The 23,027-nt window shown below is 35.3% G+C and overlaps 1 protein-coding gene and 1 long non-coding RNA gene across 3 annotated transcripts; both read left to right on the top strand.

Annotated features, from left to right (window-relative positions):
* The first annotated feature begins 2,288 nt into the window (after window positions 1–2,288).
* On the top strand, window positions 2,289–15,616 carry LOC107574986 (uncharacterized). 2 transcript variants are annotated; one of them, XM_016261404.1, is made up of 2 exons: window positions 2,289–2,445; window positions 13,507–15,616. In XM_016261404.1, the coding sequence occupies exon 2, from the start codon at window positions 13,520–13,522 to the stop codon at window positions 15,599–15,601; it is 2,082 nt and encodes a 693-aa protein (XP_016116890.1). In that variant the 5' UTR covers window positions 2,289–2,445; window positions 13,507–13,519; the 3' UTR covers window positions 15,602–15,616. The 2 variants fall into 2 exon arrangements, with proteins under 2 accessions (XP_016116890.1, XP_016116891.1); XM_016261405.1 differs by having other exon boundaries at window positions 13,504–15,616.
* A 2,242-nt stretch (window positions 15,617–17,858) lies between these two features.
* On the top strand, window positions 17,859–18,245 carry LOC107574989 (uncharacterized). Its single transcript, XR_001607773.1, has 2 exons — window positions 17,859–17,941; window positions 18,174–18,245. It is a non-coding gene; the product is annotated as an uncharacterized lncRNA (long non-coding RNA).
* Window positions 18,246–23,027: the final 4,782 nt, after the last annotated feature.

Genomic DNA, 23,027 nt, shown 5'->3' with positions numbered 1-23,027 from the left:
ATGAATTTTGTTTTGCAAATATGTTATTTTTGAGGCCGATCTGGCTCCATATTATACTGGCCCCAATAATCAAAACTACTACTTAGCGCTTGCTCCATTCCTGCAGATCAGTTTTTGTGAATTAATGACTTGCGCTACCGGTTGTTTTGGTCTTCATCAACAGCCGCTTGCGCCACCTGCTGGTGAGCGACTGACAGCAGCTGGAGATCATGCATTGGTGCTCTACTGCTATTCCTGCAGCTATTCCTTCTGGCTTTCAATGTGCAATGACAAATTTTCTGCCGAATTTTTACCACTGAATTTGTGGAAGTGAGTTTGGAAAAAAAAAAGAATAAAATGAAATAAAATGGACTGAAATTTGCCTGTCGAATATTATACATCGTATTTTTAAACAGATTGAATATTTTGGAAGTGAATTCTGGAAGGTGATATGAATTATTGAATTTTTAATTCGAATATTTTCAATTTTTGAATTGAAATATTCACAGCTTAAATAAACAACTATGTTAGATTTCAGGACCTTAAAATGCAAGGCATTAAAATGCAAGCACTGTTAATGCTAAGCATTATTTTTTCAGTTAGTGCTATTCAACATGCTTTTTTGGTTCAAAGATATATGGCATTGTTTTACTTCCATACGAAAGATCCAAAGATAAAAAGCTTTTGTAACATTATACACTATATTCAAAAGCTCGGAGTCAGTATAATGTTTTTTTTTTATTATAGAAATTAATACTTTTATTTAGCAAGGATGCTTTAAATTGATCAAAAGTGATTGATCAAAAGTATTCATCAAAGAAACCTGAAAAATTTCTACTCAGCTTTTTTCAACATAATAATAATAATATGTTTTTTTTTAGCAGCAAATCAGAATATTAGAATGATTTCTGAAGGATCATGTGACTGGAGTAATGATGCTGAAAATTCAGATTAAAGCAGTTATTTTAAATAGTAAAAATATTTCACAATATTACTGCTTTTGCAGGCTTGGTGAGCAGAAGAGACTTCTTTCAAAAACATTCAAAACTCTTGACTGGTAGTTTATATATATATATATATATATGCAACTTTATTTTTTATCTTATTTCTCGCTTTTAATTGGGTAAAAAAATCAGATACACTGCTGGACAATAACCAATAATAATGATTTGTTTATATACTACAAACACTTTTTTCCCCCATTTTTATCACATAAGGCAGAAGTTTGGGGGGGGGGGTCCTGTTTACTTGCTGTTAATAAACAGAATTTGGATGTATACCCTCTCACATAGAGAGACTCTCAGCCTTACATATCCAGTACTACAGCATGATACATGATACAAAAAATATAAATACAAATAATAGCCAGGTAATTTATATATTTCTTATCCTACAATGAAAATAGTTCCAAAAGAAGTCAAATCATCAAGTTTTACATGCCACCAACCTACACATACTGAAAGTCAGTCTGGAACAGCTTCTATTATTGGAGTGAAAAGACAGACCCCTTCCCCTCTAAAGTGATCTCCCTTAGGACACTTACATTTTGATGTAGTAGGTCTATATTTAATGTGCAGCGGAATCTCCAAGGTGTAACTTTTTATTTTTGATGTCCAGGCACTCATAATATTAACTAGTGCTTTAACTGAAATCCATGTTTTTGCATTCCAGTTTTCTGAAACTGAAAGATAATGATGCTGTGTCTTGGCATGCTGCCCACCCAAAATATCCAAACATGTATATTGCACACCCAAATATTCCTTCTGGCTTTCAATTATACCTTTTTTAATACCTAAATATCCAGTAGCTTATAAGTAAGAGAATACCTAAAAATGCAAATCCTCCTCTTGTCTAACAGTTTGTCAGGTTTATAACAACAGCTCTTTAGTACTTTAGTAAACAAATCATACATAAAAACAAAAAACTAGTCAAATTATTATGGTGCTAATTAACCCAACACATAACAAACATTTAAAATACGATATGACATGACAATGACTTGACAGTTGGATTAAACAATTTCATTGTAGATACATTTTCACAATTGCAAACGTACCTGAAAGTGACTAGGTTTTATCTCGCTCTTTCTTTATTTTCAAACATAGACTATGCTTCGTCATTGGTGAGGATGGAGTGTTTGTGGGATGGAGTCTTGCCTGCTTTTATAGCTAACCAGCATGTAGAAATCCCCTAGTTTTAACCGGAAAAGTAACCATCTGCCTTGGCGTCTTACTGTAAACCACGTGTTTTGCCATTACTTGGATATTCGCCAGAGGAGTAAACGGCAGTTGTAAAACCAGTCCCTTTGTAAAAAGCGAAAATAAAACCGCGCGGCTGCAACGTTGGTTATTTGGGGGAAACTAGGGGATTTCTCCTTGTACGGCTATAAAAATAGCATCTGCAGCTTCATCCGTTCCATCAGACCATTAACGGACCTGAACTTAAAGCATCTGGCATTTCGACAAGGTAAGGCAACTGCTTTGGTTATTTTGCCGTTTTATAATGAATTATAGTTAAACTGAATTTATAATGAAAGCAGTTAAGGTGAAGTGCAGCTTTAAACAGAAGTGATAAGAAGAATAATACGATTTAAATCATTATAGCCTAACCTATAGCTTTGAGAGTTTAAGTAGCGGAAAAGATTTAGACCCAAACTATTTGTAAATGCACATTTTCTCGTTTGAAAGTTTAAACCCTCATTCTTAAGATGATAAAAACAACAATAATGACCTTAGCTAATAATCAGACGCTGCAGATTCAAAGGATTTAGGCTATGTAGTTTGTCTTGTGAATGAATGTCTCTACACTGGTGTTATTCTAAAGTTAACCAATGTATTGTTAATTAATAAATAAGTTAAATGCAGGTAATTTTGCCAGCTAAATTACAAGTGTGGAAATGATAGTTGCTTAGATTTCAATCTGTCATTGTTCTGCTGGCAAAAGATGACACCATTTCTGAACAACATTTTTAATTGCCCATATTAATTGTCATTGATATGATTTGCAAAAATATTTGAACTAATCTAATGTGGTTATGAGATCTCTAGAGGGGTTTACTGAAAACAATATACTGCAGTAAGTGTGTGGTTATTTCTCTCACTATTTCCCCATTGCCTCTTACCAGGAATTTAAATTATTTTATTTTTTTGTCAAATAAATAAATATAGACCTATGTAACATAGGGAGTCGTGATAACGCAGTAGTGAATCCAAACCCTTATGCAAAGAAAATATATTTCCAAATATACGAATGATCAATATATTAAATGACATAACGGTATATTAGAAATTATACAGAATAATGTATTGCGTAAATATATTACAGTATATTGAATAATACATAAGGAATTACCACTTTCATATACTGAAAAATATGTGACAATATATTTACTTATATATCACAATATATGTAATTTCATATTCAGCAATACACTTTATAATATATATATATATATGTACATGTGATAAAATATGGTACTGCATGTGTAAAAATACATTGAACATATAATTGCTCATGAGGTATATACACACATATATGGCAATATATATTTCATATATTTAACAATAATTTATAATATACATGTTTTTTAAACATATTTTAAAATATAGCTAGTTTACAACAGCATAAGCACACCTGATCATACCAAAGCACTTACAAAAGTATACAGCTATTATTTTTTAAATAAAGTAAAATATAATCTTATTGTGGTGTTAAGCCAATCATCAGCCTCTACTCTCTACAGGCTCTACTCTTCTGCACAGTGGTAACCTCACAAACTAACACATAAAACCCTTTTATATTTCAAAATAATACAACATTAAACACTAACTGATCTCCCCCTATATTAATATTGAGCAAAAACACATGAAATGACACTTCATTTTAAAATGTATACTCTCCTTTAACAGTCAGAAGCAAAGCATGCTGGGAACTAGAAATCTGCCTTAACTCATTCTGTGAATGTGTGTATATGTGTGTACATACATTCACATTTATATGGGAACTTCTATGTGCAATATATACTCAATAAAAGATCAAACTTTATGAATATTAGATTTTTGTCTTCATTTCTAAATATATTTGTATGTGTCAATATATAGCCATATATTGTCAATGCATATATTGTATATTGAAAAATATAAGCACTAGTTTCCAATATATGGAAATGTATTATGTACTGTAATATATTCCATTATATCTTGCAGTATATTCCTATATATTTTTGTTTCCGTAAGGGAATGCAGGCTTTATTCATAAACGTGGTCAGAACAGGCAGTGTCAAATACCAGCAAAACAGTAACATCAGGCACAGGCAAAAGAGTAATCCACAAAACAGGCAAAGGTCAGGGCAGGCAGCAAAACAATCGTAAAAACCAGATAAACAGTCCAAAAAACACCAAGGCAAGGAAAGGCAAAAGAAAACAAGAAAAAAGGGCAGGAGTACGGAAACTAGAAAACATTAAAGGCTAACAATCAACAAAAGGGGCTTTCACACCGGAGGAACCTTTTCATAGTTCTTAGAACTATTGGCGGATGTTCCTGCTTTTTGGCGTGTTCCCACCGCAGGAACTAGGAACGTACTTATTTCTTGGAACTCTGTTTGGTGTAACTAATAGTCCTCCTGATATGAAATAGGTGTCAACATGGATCGCGGAAACGGGGGGCCGCCCGGGTAACTTTTGAGCAGTGATGCGCTACTTTTGGGCAGTAGCGTCGCAACAAGTAGTGACGCTAGTAGTTTAACTACATTTCTCAGAAGCGTGGTGTTAGCGTCGCTGTTTTCTGAATCAAATAGCTTTTCAGTAGCGAAGCTCTGTTTTTGATCAAGTAGCGTGGTAGCGTCAACAAAAGCTAAATTTTTCAAAGCATTCTGAAGCTCAAGCTCAAATCGGAAATATAACAGCCACCGCCGCTAAACCTCGTAACTCCATTGTCTGCTCAAACTGTCAGTCAAACCTGATTATTCCTCCCGCCTCTCTCGTGAATGAAGTGCGGCGCGCAGTTGAAGAATCTCAGCTTGTTTGCAGTCTGAAAGTAAAGAACTGTTGATTGAATAAGTACAGCGTTTTCTTTACTGAAGAAACACTATATTTATAAAGGCTAATGTTTTTTGTATTTGAGGAGAAGAGTGTCTTGGTCCAGCATTTGTTGTCACAGCCAAATAGCTTATGCGAAGAGCTGAATCTTTTATATGATATTTTGGCCAAATAACAGACAGCGCCCACATAGTGACAGAAACCTGTATAACCTGCAAGTTCATGAAAACCTAAATGCGATGCATGTACTGCCTTTGATGAGGCGGTAATGTCGGGAAAAAACATTCGCTGGTCAAAAACTTCATATGTGAACTTGATTTTGGTGAAATGTTAATAATATAATAACACATGCAACGAACGCAAATAAACATAGCCTATCTGTAGGCCTATACATTTATATGGTAACAGTATACAATAAGATTTCATTAGTTAATGTTAGCTAATGTATTAACTAACATGAGCATACAATGAACAATACATTTATTACAGTATTAATCTTTGTTAATGTTAGTTAATGAAAATACAGTCGTTCATTGGTAGTTTATGTTTGTTCACAGTGCATTAACTAAACTTTTGATTTTAATAATCCATTAGTAAATGTTGAAGTAAACATTAATAAATGCTGCAGAAGTATTGTTCATTCTTAGTTCATGTTAACTACACTAGATAACTAATGTTAACTAATAAACCTTATTGTGAAGTGTCACCATTTATATAAATGTATCTATAGCCTACAATAAAGCCACAATACCAACTACCAATAGGACGTTTCCGGCCGACAGCAAAAATTTATTTTGCCTATATGTCACAATATGAGGTAAATCCAGCCCTGTACATTATATTGGTTTTTGTTGCCAAATTGGTTTGGAACAGTTGTTGAATAAACAATTAAACCAAACTATTATGCCTGTATATCTGTTTGACTGACAGTTTTATTGATCACTGAGAGAGCATTGACTTGGTTCAAAATGAAAATGAAAATTATCATCATCAGTGGTTTCCAAACTTTTTAGAGTGGAGTACCCCCTGAGGCACTTACCATCCTTCTGCGCAGGCACGTGCAGAGGGGGGTGCGATGGGTACTTGAGCACCTGCCCCAACAAGCAATTTTGCGTTTAAAAGACGTCTATTAACCGTCTAAACACAGCCCAGACGTCTAGGCTAAAACAAGACTAAATTTGGGCTGTCAGTGAAAATTTAATAGATGTCTAACCATAGCCTAAGAATAGACTAGTCATCAAATAGACAGCTAATGAAAGCCTACATATATACATCTAATAGACAACAAAATGACAATCCATCCAAACAAATTCAATATACAGCTTTTATTAAGAAAAATAAAATTTTTAACAACTTGGACAACTTAAGACAATACAAAATGATAAAAATACAAAAGAATTAATGACAAAATAAAATTGTATAAATACAATACACTTAAATATAAATATTATGATAAAAAAATCTGGAATTTTTAACAACTTAAGATGATAAAAATATAAAAATGAAAGAATTAAATATTTTAAATAACTTAAGATATTTAAAAGATTTTTTTTAAATACAAATCAAGAGCATGTTATCACTCTTAACATTAAAACATTAAGGATAAATGACAACATAAAAAAATTTTTTGGTTTACTTTTAACAAATAAAACAACCAACAGTGAACTTAAAGGAAATTATTGATTATTGGTTTTATTTCTTGTTTAAAAAACCCTAAAATATAATACAGATTGAGGTGGTTAACAATTGCGGACAAAGTTTGACATTTCAAAATGACCAGTAAAGGAATTATTTTTTAAATTTCTGATTTGCGTTGTAAATTATTTAGTATTGACACCACAATGTTTGATTAATGCTGCATGTTTTGTAGGCTTTACCTGTCCAGCATCCTTCTGGCACTGTCTTTGAGGTTTCTTCCTTCAACTCTGCACAACTTTGACACCTGAATAACACATGCCAATGTCAGGCGGGTAGTATTATATCCGTGTACAAGTGTTTACCAACCATAAACATTGGAGCACATTGACCTGCAAGTTTTCCATCACTAACCCTTTAAAACTCTTTATTCCAGCAGTTTAAGTTTTTCCCTATAGTGCCCCCCACAACCTGTCTCTGCCTCCAAAATTGTCTGGCACAACTGACTTCATAACAACACAGTGATAGCTGCTGTAACTACAAAAGTAGCCCAGTACAAACATTAACCTCAAATGTACATGGAATAATAAATTCACCCCTACTGTTTTATTACATTATGTTTTCTGTTTGTACTGTTTAGGTTTTAATGCTGCTATTTACATTATTTTAATACTGCTGCAAACTTTTTATAATTGATCATTCTTAAGCTTTACTATCAATTTGGAAGTTTCAAAATAAATCTTATTGTACTTGTACAATGACAAGATATTCTATTCAATTAGCTCATGCTCTCTCTGTATCTAACAAGCCATTGTTCAGTAATAAATTCAATATAATAATTAAAATAAATGATGGACTTGGTCAAAGATGAGAGCTTTAGTAAGGAAATGTTGTTTTGGAGAGGTTTAAAAAAAAAAAGTTTACCATTGCTGCCCGGATCTTTTCAATTTCCAACCACTTTTCCAGATGTTGAAACTCCTCCTCAGTTTCTCCAGTTCTTCTGAGTGTGTTCACTGTATAAATTAATAAGGATTAATCTTTGTCAAAGCTGCGTTTGTTCTGTTGATTGCTCTTTTGCCTCTTCTTGCGCTGTTTTAAAATCGATTGAGTTTGTAAACACGTACAAATGATAAAACTTTTACTCCATTCAATTTTGCAATTAATCCTCTGAACACATACGTGCTGAACCGTGGGCCTAGTCACGGATCACTATCAACTACGATCTGCTCCCTTCATTAAAAATGTCACGGTTCCTAAACATGATAACAAATAATATAGATAAATAATGAACACATGTCAAAACGAAAACACAGATACACTCTTAAAAATAAAGGTGCTTCAAAAGGTTCTTCAAGCGATGCCATAGAAGAACCATTTTTGGTTCCACAAAGAACCATTCAGTCAAAGGTTCTTTAAAGAACCATCTCTTTCTTACCTTTTTGTAATCTGAAGAACCTTCTTTCGCCACGAAGAACCTTTTGTGAAACAGAAAGGTTCTTCAGATGTTAAAGGTTCTTTATGGAACCATTTAGAAAAAAAGGTTCTTCTATGGCATCGTGAAGCACCTTTATTTTTAAGAGTGTACTTACAAGACCAAGTAGGAATGACCTTTATCGTTTGTTGTTTGCCCGCTGCTCTCCGACAGGTAAACTTAGTGCTGTCTCATGTAAAAACAAAATTCAAAACACAACACTGATCTCTACTAACTCTGCATGACATCATATTATCAAATGCAAGTAAACTTTTGAAACATTTAAATTAGCATTATTATTGGCATAATAAACAATTCTCTATATTTAATAATGCTGTAAAATAATTAAATAAAATATAAACTAATGCTAATTTAAATGTTTCAAAAGTTTACTTGCATTTGATAAGAAGATGCGTGGGCGAAAATTACATGTAAACAATTATAAGGCGATTTTGGCCATGCTCATTGCTTGTCTGGTTACTGGTATAGGGCTATAGCCAAGCCATTAAAATTAGAACACAGATTGCCTCGATTTTGCCAGGTGGGCTAAAAGCAGACTACACGTAGCCCGTCCAATTTAGAGCTAAATCGTGGCTACATATAGACCATGTCATGAAATGACACTATATCTTTGTAGATATTACTGACACTGCGAACATGATGGGATATCAACCATCTCATGCGCTGCCTGGCCAAAAACTACAGTGAATCAGGTTTGACTATAAGTGGGCTACAGATAGTCGCTCTGACTACAAGCTAAATCGTGGCTATGCACAGGCTACGTATTGAACATGTCAAAGAAATGAAACCAAACACCTTGTAAACACTGTTGACTATGCTTACATGATTGAAAATCATACATCTCACAAGTTATTGTGCCAAAAACGACATGAAACCAAATTCAAGGTTATTTGGGCTAGAAGTGGGTTACACATAGCTGGACTTTATCAGGTCTATACTTAACCGAGACATTGAAATGACGGCTATTGCTTGCTGGGTGATGTTGCGGCAGACGCATTCAAAATGAGAAACTGACCTTTGGAACTCATTACGCTTCAAATAAATGCATTGGATGTCTAATTCATTCAATCAAGAGATTCGTTCAAAAACGATCAAATCAAGTTCATTCATTTATTTCAAATATTTATTATTTATTTTTTACATATATTGTTAATAGGCTCATTTATAACATTTTAGACTTATTTATAACAATAAATAAAACATTTTGTAAGAAACCAAAGTGAATTAGCCTATATATTATTTTGTTTTTGTCAGTATGGCCGCTGCCATCTTGAGTAAATGACGTCATTTGGAGCCGCGGTATCAAACTCCCGCAGACCCAATCAACCATAAAGACACGCCCCGCGTTTATAGCATCAAATTACTAGCTAAAATCAAACGATTTTGTTTTTGTCTAATGTTTTGTTTTCAGAATCGTGGGAGAACCGTGATCTCTATTCTAAAAATCAATTATCCAGAGTCATAGCTTAATAAATATTATCTGGCATCTAACTAATAGCCTACTATTTTTACTGTTTCTAATAGCCTATTAAAATGTAGACTAGGATGTAAAATGTACAATCTTACAGACTTTATGTAGTACAACAACAAGGATTTGGTACATTTATAATGCATTATAATGCCGCTTCTCATCCAGTGTCATCCGCGATCCATGGGTGTCAACCATAGACTGTAAAAAAAGATGGACGACGCATCTTCTTCTTCTGATGCTACCTTAAATGACCAAAACCATCTTTCTGAAAATTGTATTGAAAGTGTAATTTATATTTTTATTGTGACTCAAGTCCCATTCGTTTACATGGAGAGGGCAGGGTTTATGACCTGTACTGCAGCCAGCCACCAGGGGGCGATCAAAGCAGCTTCACTTTTCAGGACGTGTGAGGCACACCCAGTGTCAACCATAGACTGTAAAAAAACATGGACGTAGTGTCCGTGACGTCACTCGTAGGGTTCTGAAGCCTAAAGTGGGCGGAGCCGACCGCCGCCATCTTGGCAGCGCGTCAGCGTGCGTCACTCCCAGATAATCGCAAAATGGGCAAAAATGGGCAACTCAGCCTAGGCGCTAGTTGCTGAAACCATTTTTAGATCGCTCAAATTAAGTTACGGTGCTCTGCATTTGTTTAGTCGTTTGTCAATATTACTGTGCCAGCCTGGAGTTGTACGGCATTCTGCCTTTGTTTTAATGTCCATTAAAGTCTGCTGCGTTTAAATTACAGTGTAACTTGTGTACTTTCATACATCTGTCGGCACTTCTTTAGACAAACAAATTAGATATACCGCGATCTAACAAACTGCTCCATATAACAAAGCACTGTAAACAAGCAACGACTAGATAACTTGGCAACAATAATTAATCGAAAATAATCTTTCAAGTTTTTCTTTCTTTTTATAATGCAGATGCCAGCTCTCAGTCTAGGGCTGCACACTTCTGCACGAGGAGTCGAATGCCATGACAGCATAGGCTATCACATAAAATCAGTTACTGTTCGCAATTAAATCCGTTTCCTACCTTTTCTTGTAACTCGATAAAAAACATTGCAATGAACGTCATCGGAGATGTTTAATTCACAATCATTCTGAGCATTATTCCTGCTGGCGTTCACATCAATCCACACGTCCTTCTTAGGTTAAGCTATTTTCATTCAGTTCGATGTAAAAACAATAGGCTAAGTATGTTTGCATCCTTTAATGTTAGCGAACATTGCAAATAAATTGGTTGCAAAACGGTATCCACTCACGTTTAACTTTTTGTCTGATTGTTTCGGTCAGAAAAAAAATGGAATTACATTACTATATGTTATAGCCTAGCCAATGATCACTAGATTGTATACAGATGTTACTATAATGATTCTGTAAATGGTGATCAGCACCCAAATATTGTATATAATGTGGAAGCTACTGCCTTTTGCCTTGGCGTGACATCTCACTTTTTGCAGACATGTGCAAAAGGCAGAGTACCTACAAAAACTTCAAAATAGCGGTAAAAATCAAGTTTGAGATCATTTTCATTAAAACATCTAATTGCCAGATTTCCAGTGTCCTACCCATGATACATTTTTTCTGGACAAATAAAAATCTTTAAAGCCATTTTTCTAAGTTTCACAGTCTAGCGAGTTTCACACTGGAGCAGAGCGGCAGTCCACCTGCCACGCCCTTAATTATGCAGAAATGTAAGGCTTAATATAATTTAAACGGATGACTTATAAAAAAATTCACCCCCTCACAGTTGTCATGAAGGGCAAAATTACCTATATAGACCAAAAGCACTTTTTGTACCAGGCTGTAAACATATTTTTTTCTGCTGTAAAGTTGGGCATTTTAACATGTGGAGTCTATGGGACTGACTCCCTTTTGGAGCCAGCCTCTAGCGGTCAGTCGATGAACTGCAGTTTTAGTCACACTGTATTGGCTTCAAGCGAGAGACCGGGGCCCTGTCCCAAATGGCACCCTAAACCTTCGCGGTCTTCTTCTGAGTCCGCACTTTCGTGACGTAATGCCGCTTTGACTGTCGGGTAGAAGTCTGCTGCGGAGCTCGCCCCAGTGCGGGTTTTAGCAGAAGTGCGGATCAAGGGCGCATAACGGCCGCAAAGGCTCGCGAGCACCCTTCTGAACGCTAAAATGACGAATGGGACACCGGACACGCGCACGCGGCGGCCATTGTAAGTCCGTAAGACCGCAAGTGCACATGAAGTGTTCCATTTGGGACATGGCCCGGGAGGTTGCCTCTTGGTGTCAACAGATAACGAGTTCCTGGGCAGAGGGAACCTGGGAAATGGAGTCCGGGGTGAGTTGAAACGGTAAGGGATGGAGAGCCCTCTAGTGGAGCTCATGGGCAGCTGGCGATCGTAACAGCCTATGTAAAATAAAGTAAATAAAAGCCTTTTAAATTTATGAACAATGGATATAAAGTATGACCTCTCCACAGAGCACAATAATTTGTATCCATCTTTAAAACACTCTCTACTCATTTATGCTTTTGAATCATAAACATCAAAATCTGTTACATTAAGTAGGCTAGTATGTTTCCCTCTAGGCAATGTTCAGTATCTATTGTTGCTCTTACACACATAAAAAAACTATCCACTAACATCCACTGACAAAGAGCTTTCACACTGATGCGGTGTGTGAAACAGAATTGTGTCAATGCAATAAATGAATAAGTAGAATAAATTAGAATAATTCTTCAAGCTAAGAGGTAAAAAAATCTTAAAGGGGTGGTTGATTGCGATTTCACTTTTTTAACGTTAGTTAGTGTGTAATGTTGCTGTTTGAGCATAAACAATATCTGAAACGTTACGAAACTGAAAGTTCTATGCAAACGGATATATCGTCTTTTAAAATTCTGGCAGTTTAATGCCTACAAAAATGGCTGGTAGGAACTACAACGAGTTACTTCCCGGGTTCGTGACATCACAAACCCAGATAAAACCCGCCCTCGGGAAAAGGCAGCAAAGGGGGCGAGGCCATGCTGCGCTGCTTTAGAGAAGAGAAAACTAGAGGTGCATGTAAAAATCTGTTAAAACATAAGCAGTAGCATTTACACATAACAGCGAAATATGAAAAAACATAGGCCTACCATTAAAAGCCTTGCTTGCACAGGTTCTGCACGATCCTCTTCAATAATATCCTCTGCTTCTCAATCGGGCTCAAACTGATAAGCAATATTAACGACGCCGTTGTTTACAATACAACCGGAGCACATGCCGCTGAGGTGAGGGGCGGGACGTTTAGACACGCACTAGAGGCAGTTTAGCCAATCACAACACACTGGGCTAGCTAACCAATCAGAGCCCATCACCTATTTCTGAGGGTGGGGCTTCTTAAAAACAGGCCTTAAAAACAACCCAAGCATTTGAGACAATGAGTTTGTGGACTGGCTAATTAATATTACATTGCTTTATATTTTCCATTTTTTATTTGAGGTATAAATTTGAGGTAAATTATTTATATGTCGAACAATGGTAATTTTCTGCGAATCTGTACCAGTTATGGATTCAGGTGAGCACTATGGTGCCTGCACTCTGTGAATCGTCATTATTGTTCCACATTCTCTTTGGTTTGTTGACCACTGTCCATGAATTGCTCATCCAGGTGGAAAAATGTGCTTGGTGTCAGATCTCGATTACCGAAAATCACAGAAAAATGTTATAACTGAATATTTTTGTGTTTTCTCAAGCAAAGCAAGTTTTCAAAGACCACTGAAAACATATTCTTATATTTTTTCAATAGACAAAGTAGGCCTATTTGGCAATATTCTTGAGCAAACTGATCAAAGTTGACATTTTTGAAGATTTTATTATTCAAGTTTTACAAAATAGAAAAAGTGATATTTGTATAATTCTTTTTTAATTTTGTCTTGAGCAGGAACAGGAAAACCATGGATTCTGCAATTTCAAAATCTACTCAAAGCCTTACTACTGCTGAGGACATGAGGAATGAAACCAAACTTATGATGCAGCCCTATGCCAACTGGGAAGAGTATCTGACTCCAGCACCTCTATCCATAGCAATCCTGGGAGAGCTGGTATTCATCTCGTCCTCAACAGATTTCTCTATCAATAAAAATTCACCTAAAGATGGCTATCAATTCATCAAATACCCTGATTCTTTCCGCGCTTGCCTCATGCAAGTGTGTAACTCTGGCTGGTGGGCATTTAATGAAGCCCATACGAGCATGGATCAGATTCGCCTCCATACTGCCCAAGTTCCAGATTACATGAAGACTGCTGTGAAGATTCTGTTCCAAGGCGATGATGAAGTCATCAAAGCTCATCTTCCTGATCAGCTGGACAATATCAGAGTCATTGCAGATGAATGTCTTGAGTTGTCTGATGCAACTGAAAAGCGCTTCACTGATGTCATCAATATCATTCAAGAGCTGCTGGAGGCTTGTGTGAATGCAGAGCACTTCTATGGGGAAGAGATGGAAGCCGTTAAGAAGAAGCTGGAAGAGAGTAAACTGAGGGAGCAGTCAGCTCAAGAGACCAAGAAAAGGACTGAGAAGGCAGTGAGTGCCATGGAGAAGGAACTGGATCAGGCTCACGAGGGCTACAAGAAAGCTATGGATTCTCTCCCTAGTGGATGGAACATGATTGCCATGGATGTGGTTGGTGGGATAACACAGAGCGTTACAGGCCTGATTAATGGACTGACATCTGTTATTACTCACCCAGTGAGAAACATGTGTTCTGCAACAACAAAGATAGCTGATACTTGGAGCCACATTAGAGATCAGGAAAGTGTAACAGACATGATTGCTGAAATAAATGCATATAGTAAATCTGCTGAAATTTTAAAATGTGTCCAGAATATCCAGCAGCTGATGAATGTGGAAAGTGAGGATGATGACATTGACTGGAAAAAACTATACGATCAGAAGAAAAAATGTACAGAAAGTGATTTCATAAACAGACAGTTCAAAAGAATCACTGATGGTTTAAAGAAAATACCTGACTGCCCAGCAAAGAAACAAGCTCAGAAGTTGTGCAAAAAGGGCATGGAAATATGCAGCCAGCTGGAAAAATATGCACCTGATGGCAAATGTGACAAAGACAAAAGCACTAAAATAATACAAGAGGTCTTGGATCTGATTGAGTCAGCTCAAATTTTTGATTGCAAAAGCAAAGACATCACAAATTCTCCAGCCATTGCTCCAACACCTCCAATGATGTATAAAGAAGGAAACAAGTCAGAGAACAGGAGTCCTTCTCAGAAGGCCACGGAGAATGCACGATTCTCCATAGAGCAGAACCGAGCTCAGTTGAACAAGACAAGAGAGACTTATGAGAAGTGTGTGGAGAACCTAGAGAAGAACCACAAGGAACTAACTGAAATCCTGGTCACTATGAGAAATTGTGAACTGAAAGAGATCGACTTCAATACTACCATACAGATGCTGGTCAAAGGAATGGATGCCATGGGGAGAGTGAAGGAGCAGTGGGAGAAGATGGTCCACTTCTTTCAGATGGTTTCCAACATTGTGAAAACCAGCCTGAGCAAAACTCTCACAAACTTTGTCTCAACATCTGAGAAAACACAAGCCCTCTCCTACAATGCAAAGCTCTTCTCAAAAGATCTGCTCTATACTCAAGCCTTCCAAGCCTGTAACATCGCTAGTCTAGTCCATATGATCTCTGGAACATACACAGATGTTTCCAGCAAGTACCTGATGGACCGTGTCAGTTCACTGGGCAAACTAATGGCCATGGATAAAAGTAAGCCAGAATTTGAGCGTGAGCGACAACTGCTCCAGAACTCCTGTGATGAGGCACAGAAGGGCATTTTAAGGCTTGTCCTGAAGAATAAAGAGGAGTTTGACAGGAAGAGCACAGCAAGACTGGAAAGGATCGATCGAGAGTTGCTTGCCATTCTACCTGCTGCTCCTCCTGAAAAAATCAAGAGAATTGAAGAGGCTGTTCAAGCTGGATTCAGTGAGGAAGACGTAGCATCATACACCTGAGAGAATCTACCAATTATTTTACAAGTACAAAATAATGCTTCCATAGTTAAGATTAAAGCTTTGCTGTCCAGTAGCATGTAATAGTCATGACAGCTCAGTTTAGATTATAGTATTGTTAATATCCAAACGTAGTCTTTATAACTGTATAAAATGTATTATCATTTTAATCAATAAACAAAGCAAATTAATTTAAACAAACATAAACTGAACAAGAAACATTATCTTATATGGATAAGTGTTTGCAGGAGTATCTGCATTAACAGAAGACAGCTGATACTGAGATTTTTAACACCCTCTCAATCCAAATCAAACTAAGTTTGTGTGTACAGAGATATAAAGCTCAACTGTACTTTGTTTCTGTGTTTACATTTTAATATCATATCATATAATACAATCATAGTCATATTATATGTTCAGCTAGAAAATGATTCTTAAAAAACACACTGTATAATTATGCATGATCTTTATGGAAAGTGAAAGTGACAGGAAATATTTGCTTTTAATAGATCTGTTTTTTATTTGCTTTTAAACTTGTTAGTAAGAAGAAATATATGTGGAATGTTTTTTTCTTTTTTTCTTTTTCCTTAGTATTTAGTTAATAAAGCATTTCAGTTGGCTGTGCATGATTTGTCCTTGAATAAAGATAATGTTAATAAAATATTTCCATGAAAAGACAATAAAAAAACAATACTGCTACTACTCTACTATTTACTGTTGCTTTGTTACTGTATCGCCTACTGATTTTACTTTTCTAAGCCAACTTAGAAAGTTACAAAAACTTTTTTGAAACTCACTGATTTGAGAAACAAAATCCCTCTGCATTTTTGTTTATAGTGTAAATATATACTTAATATCCTCTATGCCCCGCCTCTCTCAAATGCTTCGTTTTCTAAAAAGTCCCTCCTTCCGACAAGCGCAGTCTGCTCTGATTGGCCAGCTGATGAAGCTGGTATGTGTACCTTTATTTTTCCTGCTCTTTTCTTTTCGCCTATCAGTCTCTCTCTCTCTCTCTCTCTCTCTCTCTCTCTCTCTCTCTCGCTCTCTCTCTCTCAATTTTCAATTCAATTTAAGAGTGCTTTATTGGCATGACAAAAATGATACATTTGTATTGCCAAAGCAATTGCAGCTGGACTGCTTACAAATAGTACACATATATTAACAGAAAGAAAAAGAATAATATTAATTGTAATAGTAATAATAATAACATATAAAAAGTATTAAGCATGTAGTGCAAAATGAATTACTAATGTATGTAAGTATATAAACTAGAAATAAAAATAAAATAAGGGATTAGACATATTTACAGAAGCAAAATATACATCTAAGTAATATAATAGAGTAATTTGGCCTAATATAATGTAGCTGTGCTGGAAACATCAGTTCTTCTGTTCTCCTAACAGATACGTCACTTTCTCCTGGTCTGAGAGAGTTTGAAATGTCTGATGGATATTTTTACCATTAACGTTATTTACCATTTCAGACTGATATTTGCGCCTCACGTTTTTTTATTTGAAACTCATACTTGCATATGTTTTTGAAATCAATGTTTTCAGAGCAAAGGCAGCGTGGAGTGCTGGGATGTCAAAGGCAACAAGATGGCTGCAATACTAGGGGCGTAAAGTGAAGTAAGTAGAATTCACATTGATTTAATTGATAGGTTTTAGTGTTTTGCGAGATGTAAACCATCGTTTTATGAAAGGTTTGTTTAAGTAACTTACATTTCTTCATTTTTGGATGAATTGCTATTTTTGCAAATGTAGTGGCACAAATGTGTCTTCTGAAGCAGTACAATATTTTGGAATGAAATTTAAATCTGAACATTGATCAACTCATGCATACACAGCCCAGACAGATACTGGTTCTTTCACACCACGTGACTGACATCATGATATCCAGGATCAGTGATGTTTGATGTAATGTGTTTCCTAAAAATATTCAAAAACCGTGGCCGTTATCTAGTCAGTCCCGTGACGTCAGCCCGTCCAATCACAGCTGAGCGGAGCTCACTCAAAGAAGAGTCACGAAAAAGAACAGGTAACGTAAGCATTTCAAGCTTCTTTATTCCTTAAAAAAACTTTTGAACGTTTATGGTTTTTTGCCGTATCTTATTTGAAGATTAACCAGCTCGGCAACACTAGTGTATTAGTTAGCAAAGAGGAATTAACATGACATTACATCAAAGTTATCAACGGCAAGTGTTAAATATAGTGTTTTACACCACAGTTTGTCAGTGGGAAAATAAAAAACAGACAAACAAGTCCGATGATTTTTTGTCTTTTAAACCAGAAAGACGGCTGACAGATCTAACCGACACTCGCGCCACAGAAACTAATTGAACAGGTAGACAAACCCGCCCATTCACTATATTACAATAACTTTGAACTTTTTCTTAATCGTTATTTATGATCCGCTTCATCAGGTTCATCTAGCATATTCATGTGATGCTAATTAAGTTGCTGTTTGTGATGGCTGTTTTGCTAACGTCATTTACCATTTCAGACTCATATTTGTGCCTCGCGTTTTTTAATTTGAAACTCATAATTGCATATGTTTTTGAAATCAATGTTTTCAGAGCAAAGGCAGCGTGGAGTGCTGGGATGTCAAAGGCCACAAGATGGCTGCAATACTACGGGCCTAAAGTGAAGTAAGAAGAATTCACATGGATTTAATTGATGGGTTTTAGTGTTTTGCGAGATGTAAACCATCACTTTCTGAAAGTTTTTTTTAAGTACATTTCTTCATTTTTGGATGAATTGCTATTTTTGCAAATGTAGCAGCACAAATGTGTATTCTGAATCAGTACAATATTTTGGAATGAAATTTAAATCTGAACATTGATCAACTCGTGCATACACAGCCCAGACAAACACTGGTTCTTTCACACCACGTCACTGACATCGTGATATCCAGGATCAGTGATGTTTGAAGTAATGTAGTGTGCCACCATTTTTGATTCAGACTGTATTGGCAGAATGAAGAACATTAAATTTCAGTTTGCCTTTTATTCAGAGTCATTATGCTTCAGAAGAATACGAGTTGGGTCTTGAAAGTTATAGTTATAGTAGGCTTTCTTAATATGGATTGTGACTTATAACTTTTGTGTTATATTTCCACTTGCACTTATCTTAAAGTTGCTTTGGGTTTGTATAAAGGTGTGTTGATTTATTATTTATATTTATTAAATTATATTTATGTGGATGTTTTATTAATAAAAACACCCCTGAAAGTTTTTTCCAATTAAATCCAGTTGACCGACAGCTCTGGAAGACTTACAAAAGTTAGTGTAAATGTCATGAGGGAACCCACTGGATGTTTTGATTGTCTTTGAAGATGGAGAGGTGATGTCAACCAAGTCTAGGATCATTGCACTGCTGCTGCTTTTGCATTTTATGCCCTCATTTAGATTTAATTTCTCAAAGCAGCTTTACAGAAAATGCATGTGTCTACATTACAATTTAGCCTGACCTGTACTATAAATACTATTCTTTTCAACTTGAATAGTGTTATCATGTGATTTAAAGTGATGCTATATGGGTGTGCTCACATCTGTTGTATACTGTATGTTTGACTAATACACTGGAAGCAAGATGGAGAGGTGATGTCAACCAAGTCTAGGATCAGTGCACTGCTGCTGCTTTTGCACTTTATGCCCTCATTTAGAGTACACTAACTTCTCAAAGCAGCTTTACAGAAAATGCATGTGTCTACATTACAATTTAGTCTGATCTGTACTATACATACTATACTTTTCAACTTGAATAGTGTTGTATCATGTGATTTAAAGTGATGCTATATGGGTGTACTCACTTCTGTTGTATACTGTATGTTTGACTAATACACTGGAAGCAATATTGACGTGACATACTGATACAATTCCTCACGCTAATCGTGATGTTCATTCTATTAGGTAGTACGGGTTTAATACAGGAGATTTACAGTCTGATGAAAAAGTTTTATGAACATGCCCTCTGACCTTACCTCTTTTACTTTAATATATGCTGTTCTTGTGGAGTTTCCATACACAAGTACATCTGATGTGTGAGCGGCCATCAGGTGCAAGTGTAACAAAGAGCAATTCTTTATAGAATTGCAATATTTTTTGGACATGTGTAATTTAAAATAGTTTTGTATTGTTTTATTGTTTTTGTTTTGTTTTATTGTATTTATTTTACATTTGGAATAAAGTAAAAAAATCAAATTCAGCAAAAAAGTGAAGTTTGTGTGTTGCTGCTGTTGCTAAATGTTTTTGTGTTTGTTTCTTTCAGCGTTCTTTTTATTTAAAAACATGGTTGGTGCATTTTATGTTTTGCAATGCTAAAACCATTTGAGGTTTAAATAAACACTGTTTGAATTGTTAATAATGTGTCTCTGTCTGTCACTGAAGTTATGTATTTATTGTAATGACCTTAAAAAGTAGATTCAGCATTGGGGGGAAATTAGCATATTTTTACTCAAAAATAATGCATTTATAGTATATTGCTTGTGTGATTCAAAGACACTCATAATTAAATTGTAATGTACTCATAATACAAAAAAAGTACACTTTAATAGCACTAATCAAGCATGTAAATAGGCATATACTTAAAGTGTACTAAGTTGTTCCAATTTAGTATAGAAAAGTACGCTAAATACACTTAAAGTTATACTTTAGTATAATTTAATTACAACTAAAATACACTTAGTACAAAAATAGTTGATCCAAAATAGCACACTTCAAGTTAACTAATCATTAACACACTTGAAGTACCGTGTTGTCCCGAATATAAGAAGATGTTTTTTTCTTGGAAATACATCTGAAAAAACGCGGTCATCTTATATTCAGGGTCTAGACTTTGACATGTCAATAATACACCCACAACAATAGGTGGCGCCAAATACGCATAAAACGAGTGTGCCATGAAATACGTAATGTAATGCATGTTGTAAAGATCGCGAGTAAAAACAAAAGAAAAAGAAAACCTTACAGCTGCATGAGTCGTGACTGTCACGTTAGCCTGATGGGACCAAACTCCTTTTGTGATTTTAAAACGTAAGACAGTACCCAGATTTGAAGACTACAGTAAGATTTAACTTCTACTCTTAATAAGATTTTGGTAGGCTACTATTAGATGGATAATTCAGATGGGCTACCTGTTTTTTTTTTATGGTATATCAAAAAGTGTATATTTTTTTAAATGTGATTGTTGGTACATTTTACCAGTTTTTACCATACTTTCAAAACAAAAATTTAAATAGGAAAAATATGCAATATGAAAATAATTGAAAACAAAATGTGTTTTACTGAGAAAAAACAAGATTTGGCTTTTAAAAAGCCTTTTTCCAAAAGGTACATCTGGAAAAGGGGGGTCGTCTTATATTCGGGCCAATACGGTATACTGACAATTAGTCTGGCTGCAAGTATACTTGGTATACTTTTTTTCACTAGGGTAGAGTGTTCATGTTGACAAACTGTTGTACACTCCCCTGCACACTGAACATGAAAAACACACAAGAACATAGGGTTCTTGTTCTTACATGAGAGAAAACATAAGTATGTAAAGTGTGTAACTCTGGTTGGCCTGGTGGGTATTTAATGAGGCCCATACAAGCATGGATCAGATTCGCCTCCATACTGCCCAGGTTCCAGATTACATGAAGACTGCTGTGAAGATTCTGTTCCAAGGCGATGATGAAGTCGTCAAAGCTCATCTTCCTGATCAGTTGGACAATAAACACTGAACACTGAACATGAAAAACACACAAGAACATAGTGTTCTTGTATGAGAGAAAACATAACATTTTTACATTGAAGAATTTTAGGAAAAATGCTGGATTAAAGGTGTCATAGAATGCATTGATACAATATTTTAAATTGTTCTCTGATATCTACATAGAAAGTATGTGGCTTAGGTAAGGGCAAACGGTTTTACATGTCCATTTACAACCCTAGGATTTGTCCAGAAAGAAATGGTCTGTTTTTACCTTATTTGGAATGGTCATAATAATGTTGAGCTCTGCTCTGTTTGGCTGTTTCACAGTGCGGCTCATTTCAGTAGCTCACACAGCAGGAAGGAAACACAAGGAAAATATATATTTCAATACTTTTTCTCTCGCAGTTATATCATTGGCTAATGAACTTAATCCAAGACAGTTTTGCTGAAAGGGGGGCAAGGCAGGCTGGATGGATGTGCTTCTGGGCAACGGGCATGGAATTCCTGAAATATAAAGTGTGAGAGCGCGTCAGCTTTGTTTTTGATATGAAGTAGGTAGGCAGCTTTGAGGATAAAATTATTGTTAACGCAAATGCTTGTGAGATGTCTAATTAAACGGTTGATAAAAGGGGTATCGGAGCGGCCTTTATTGAGGATATTGAATGTGGATTTGTCATTACAAAGAAACGGAATCTATTTGCGACACCATTCCCAGGTGAAAAAGACATAGTATTAAATGTATTAAAAATATACTTGAAATTCAAGTAGTATGTTTATAATACATTTGTATTCCCAGCATGCTTATTTGAAGTGCAATAAAATATATTGAATTGCATTTTAATATATTTCTAAAAAGTATACTAGAAGTAGGCCTACTTTTGTATTAAATATATGCTTAGTTATACTTCTAAGAAATATGCTAAACAGAAGCATACTTTTAATGTATTTATAAAAAGTATACTAGAAATACTTTGGTAATAAATATATGCTTAGTTACATTTTAAGGAATATGCTAAACACAAGCGCCTTAGTATATTTCTAAAAAGTATAGTAGAAATACTATGTTAATAAATATATTTTTAGTTACACTTTTAAGGGATATACTAAACACGAGCATACTTTTAGTGACTTTTTAGTGTATTTACAGAAAACATACTTAGGTTACCCTTACTTAAAGTATATTTTATGTCTACTTTGTGTAAAAACATAACAAAATGATTACACTTTTAGTGGGGTGTTAATGTATCAATGTACAAACGTTTGTCAACTATTATTAAGCATTGTGATATTTAAAATATGTTGTTCAGTTTTACTTAAAAGGTTATGCTACTTTGGTTGATTAGGCTGTTGTTCATTACATGATACATTAATAGTAATAAGCTAGGTGTTTATAAATTTGTTCAAGCTTGACGCCTTTATTTTCTAATATATATTTCTGAAATTCCCACAAGGATTTCAACATCATATACGAAAAAAATAATAATAATCTTGCGCTTACTTGTGTATATTCAAACAGCACACTGACTAAACCTGATTGGTTCCAGAGCCATTGAACGGCTCTGATTGGTTCGCATGATAATGAGCTCACCCCAGAGAGCTTCGCATATAAAATATGATGTGTGTGCAAATGTGTCTTGAATATGAATATAAGTCTAAATTTAAACAGTATTATATAGCGCGGTCGCGATCGTGTCTCTTTAGGGCACTTGGAGGAAACCACACAATTCATATGGATT

Source organism: Sinocyclocheilus grahami, unplaced genomic scaffold, assembly GCF_001515645.1.
Source record: "Sinocyclocheilus grahami isolate Dianchi unplaced genomic scaffold, SAMN03320097.WGS_v1.1 scaffold2426.1, whole genome shotgun sequence".
NCBI lineage: Eukaryota > Metazoa > Chordata > Actinopteri > Cypriniformes > Cyprinidae > Sinocyclocheilus > Sinocyclocheilus grahami.
Note: the sequence above shows the minus strand (reverse complement) of the source record. Positions and strands in the feature narration are given on the sequence as shown.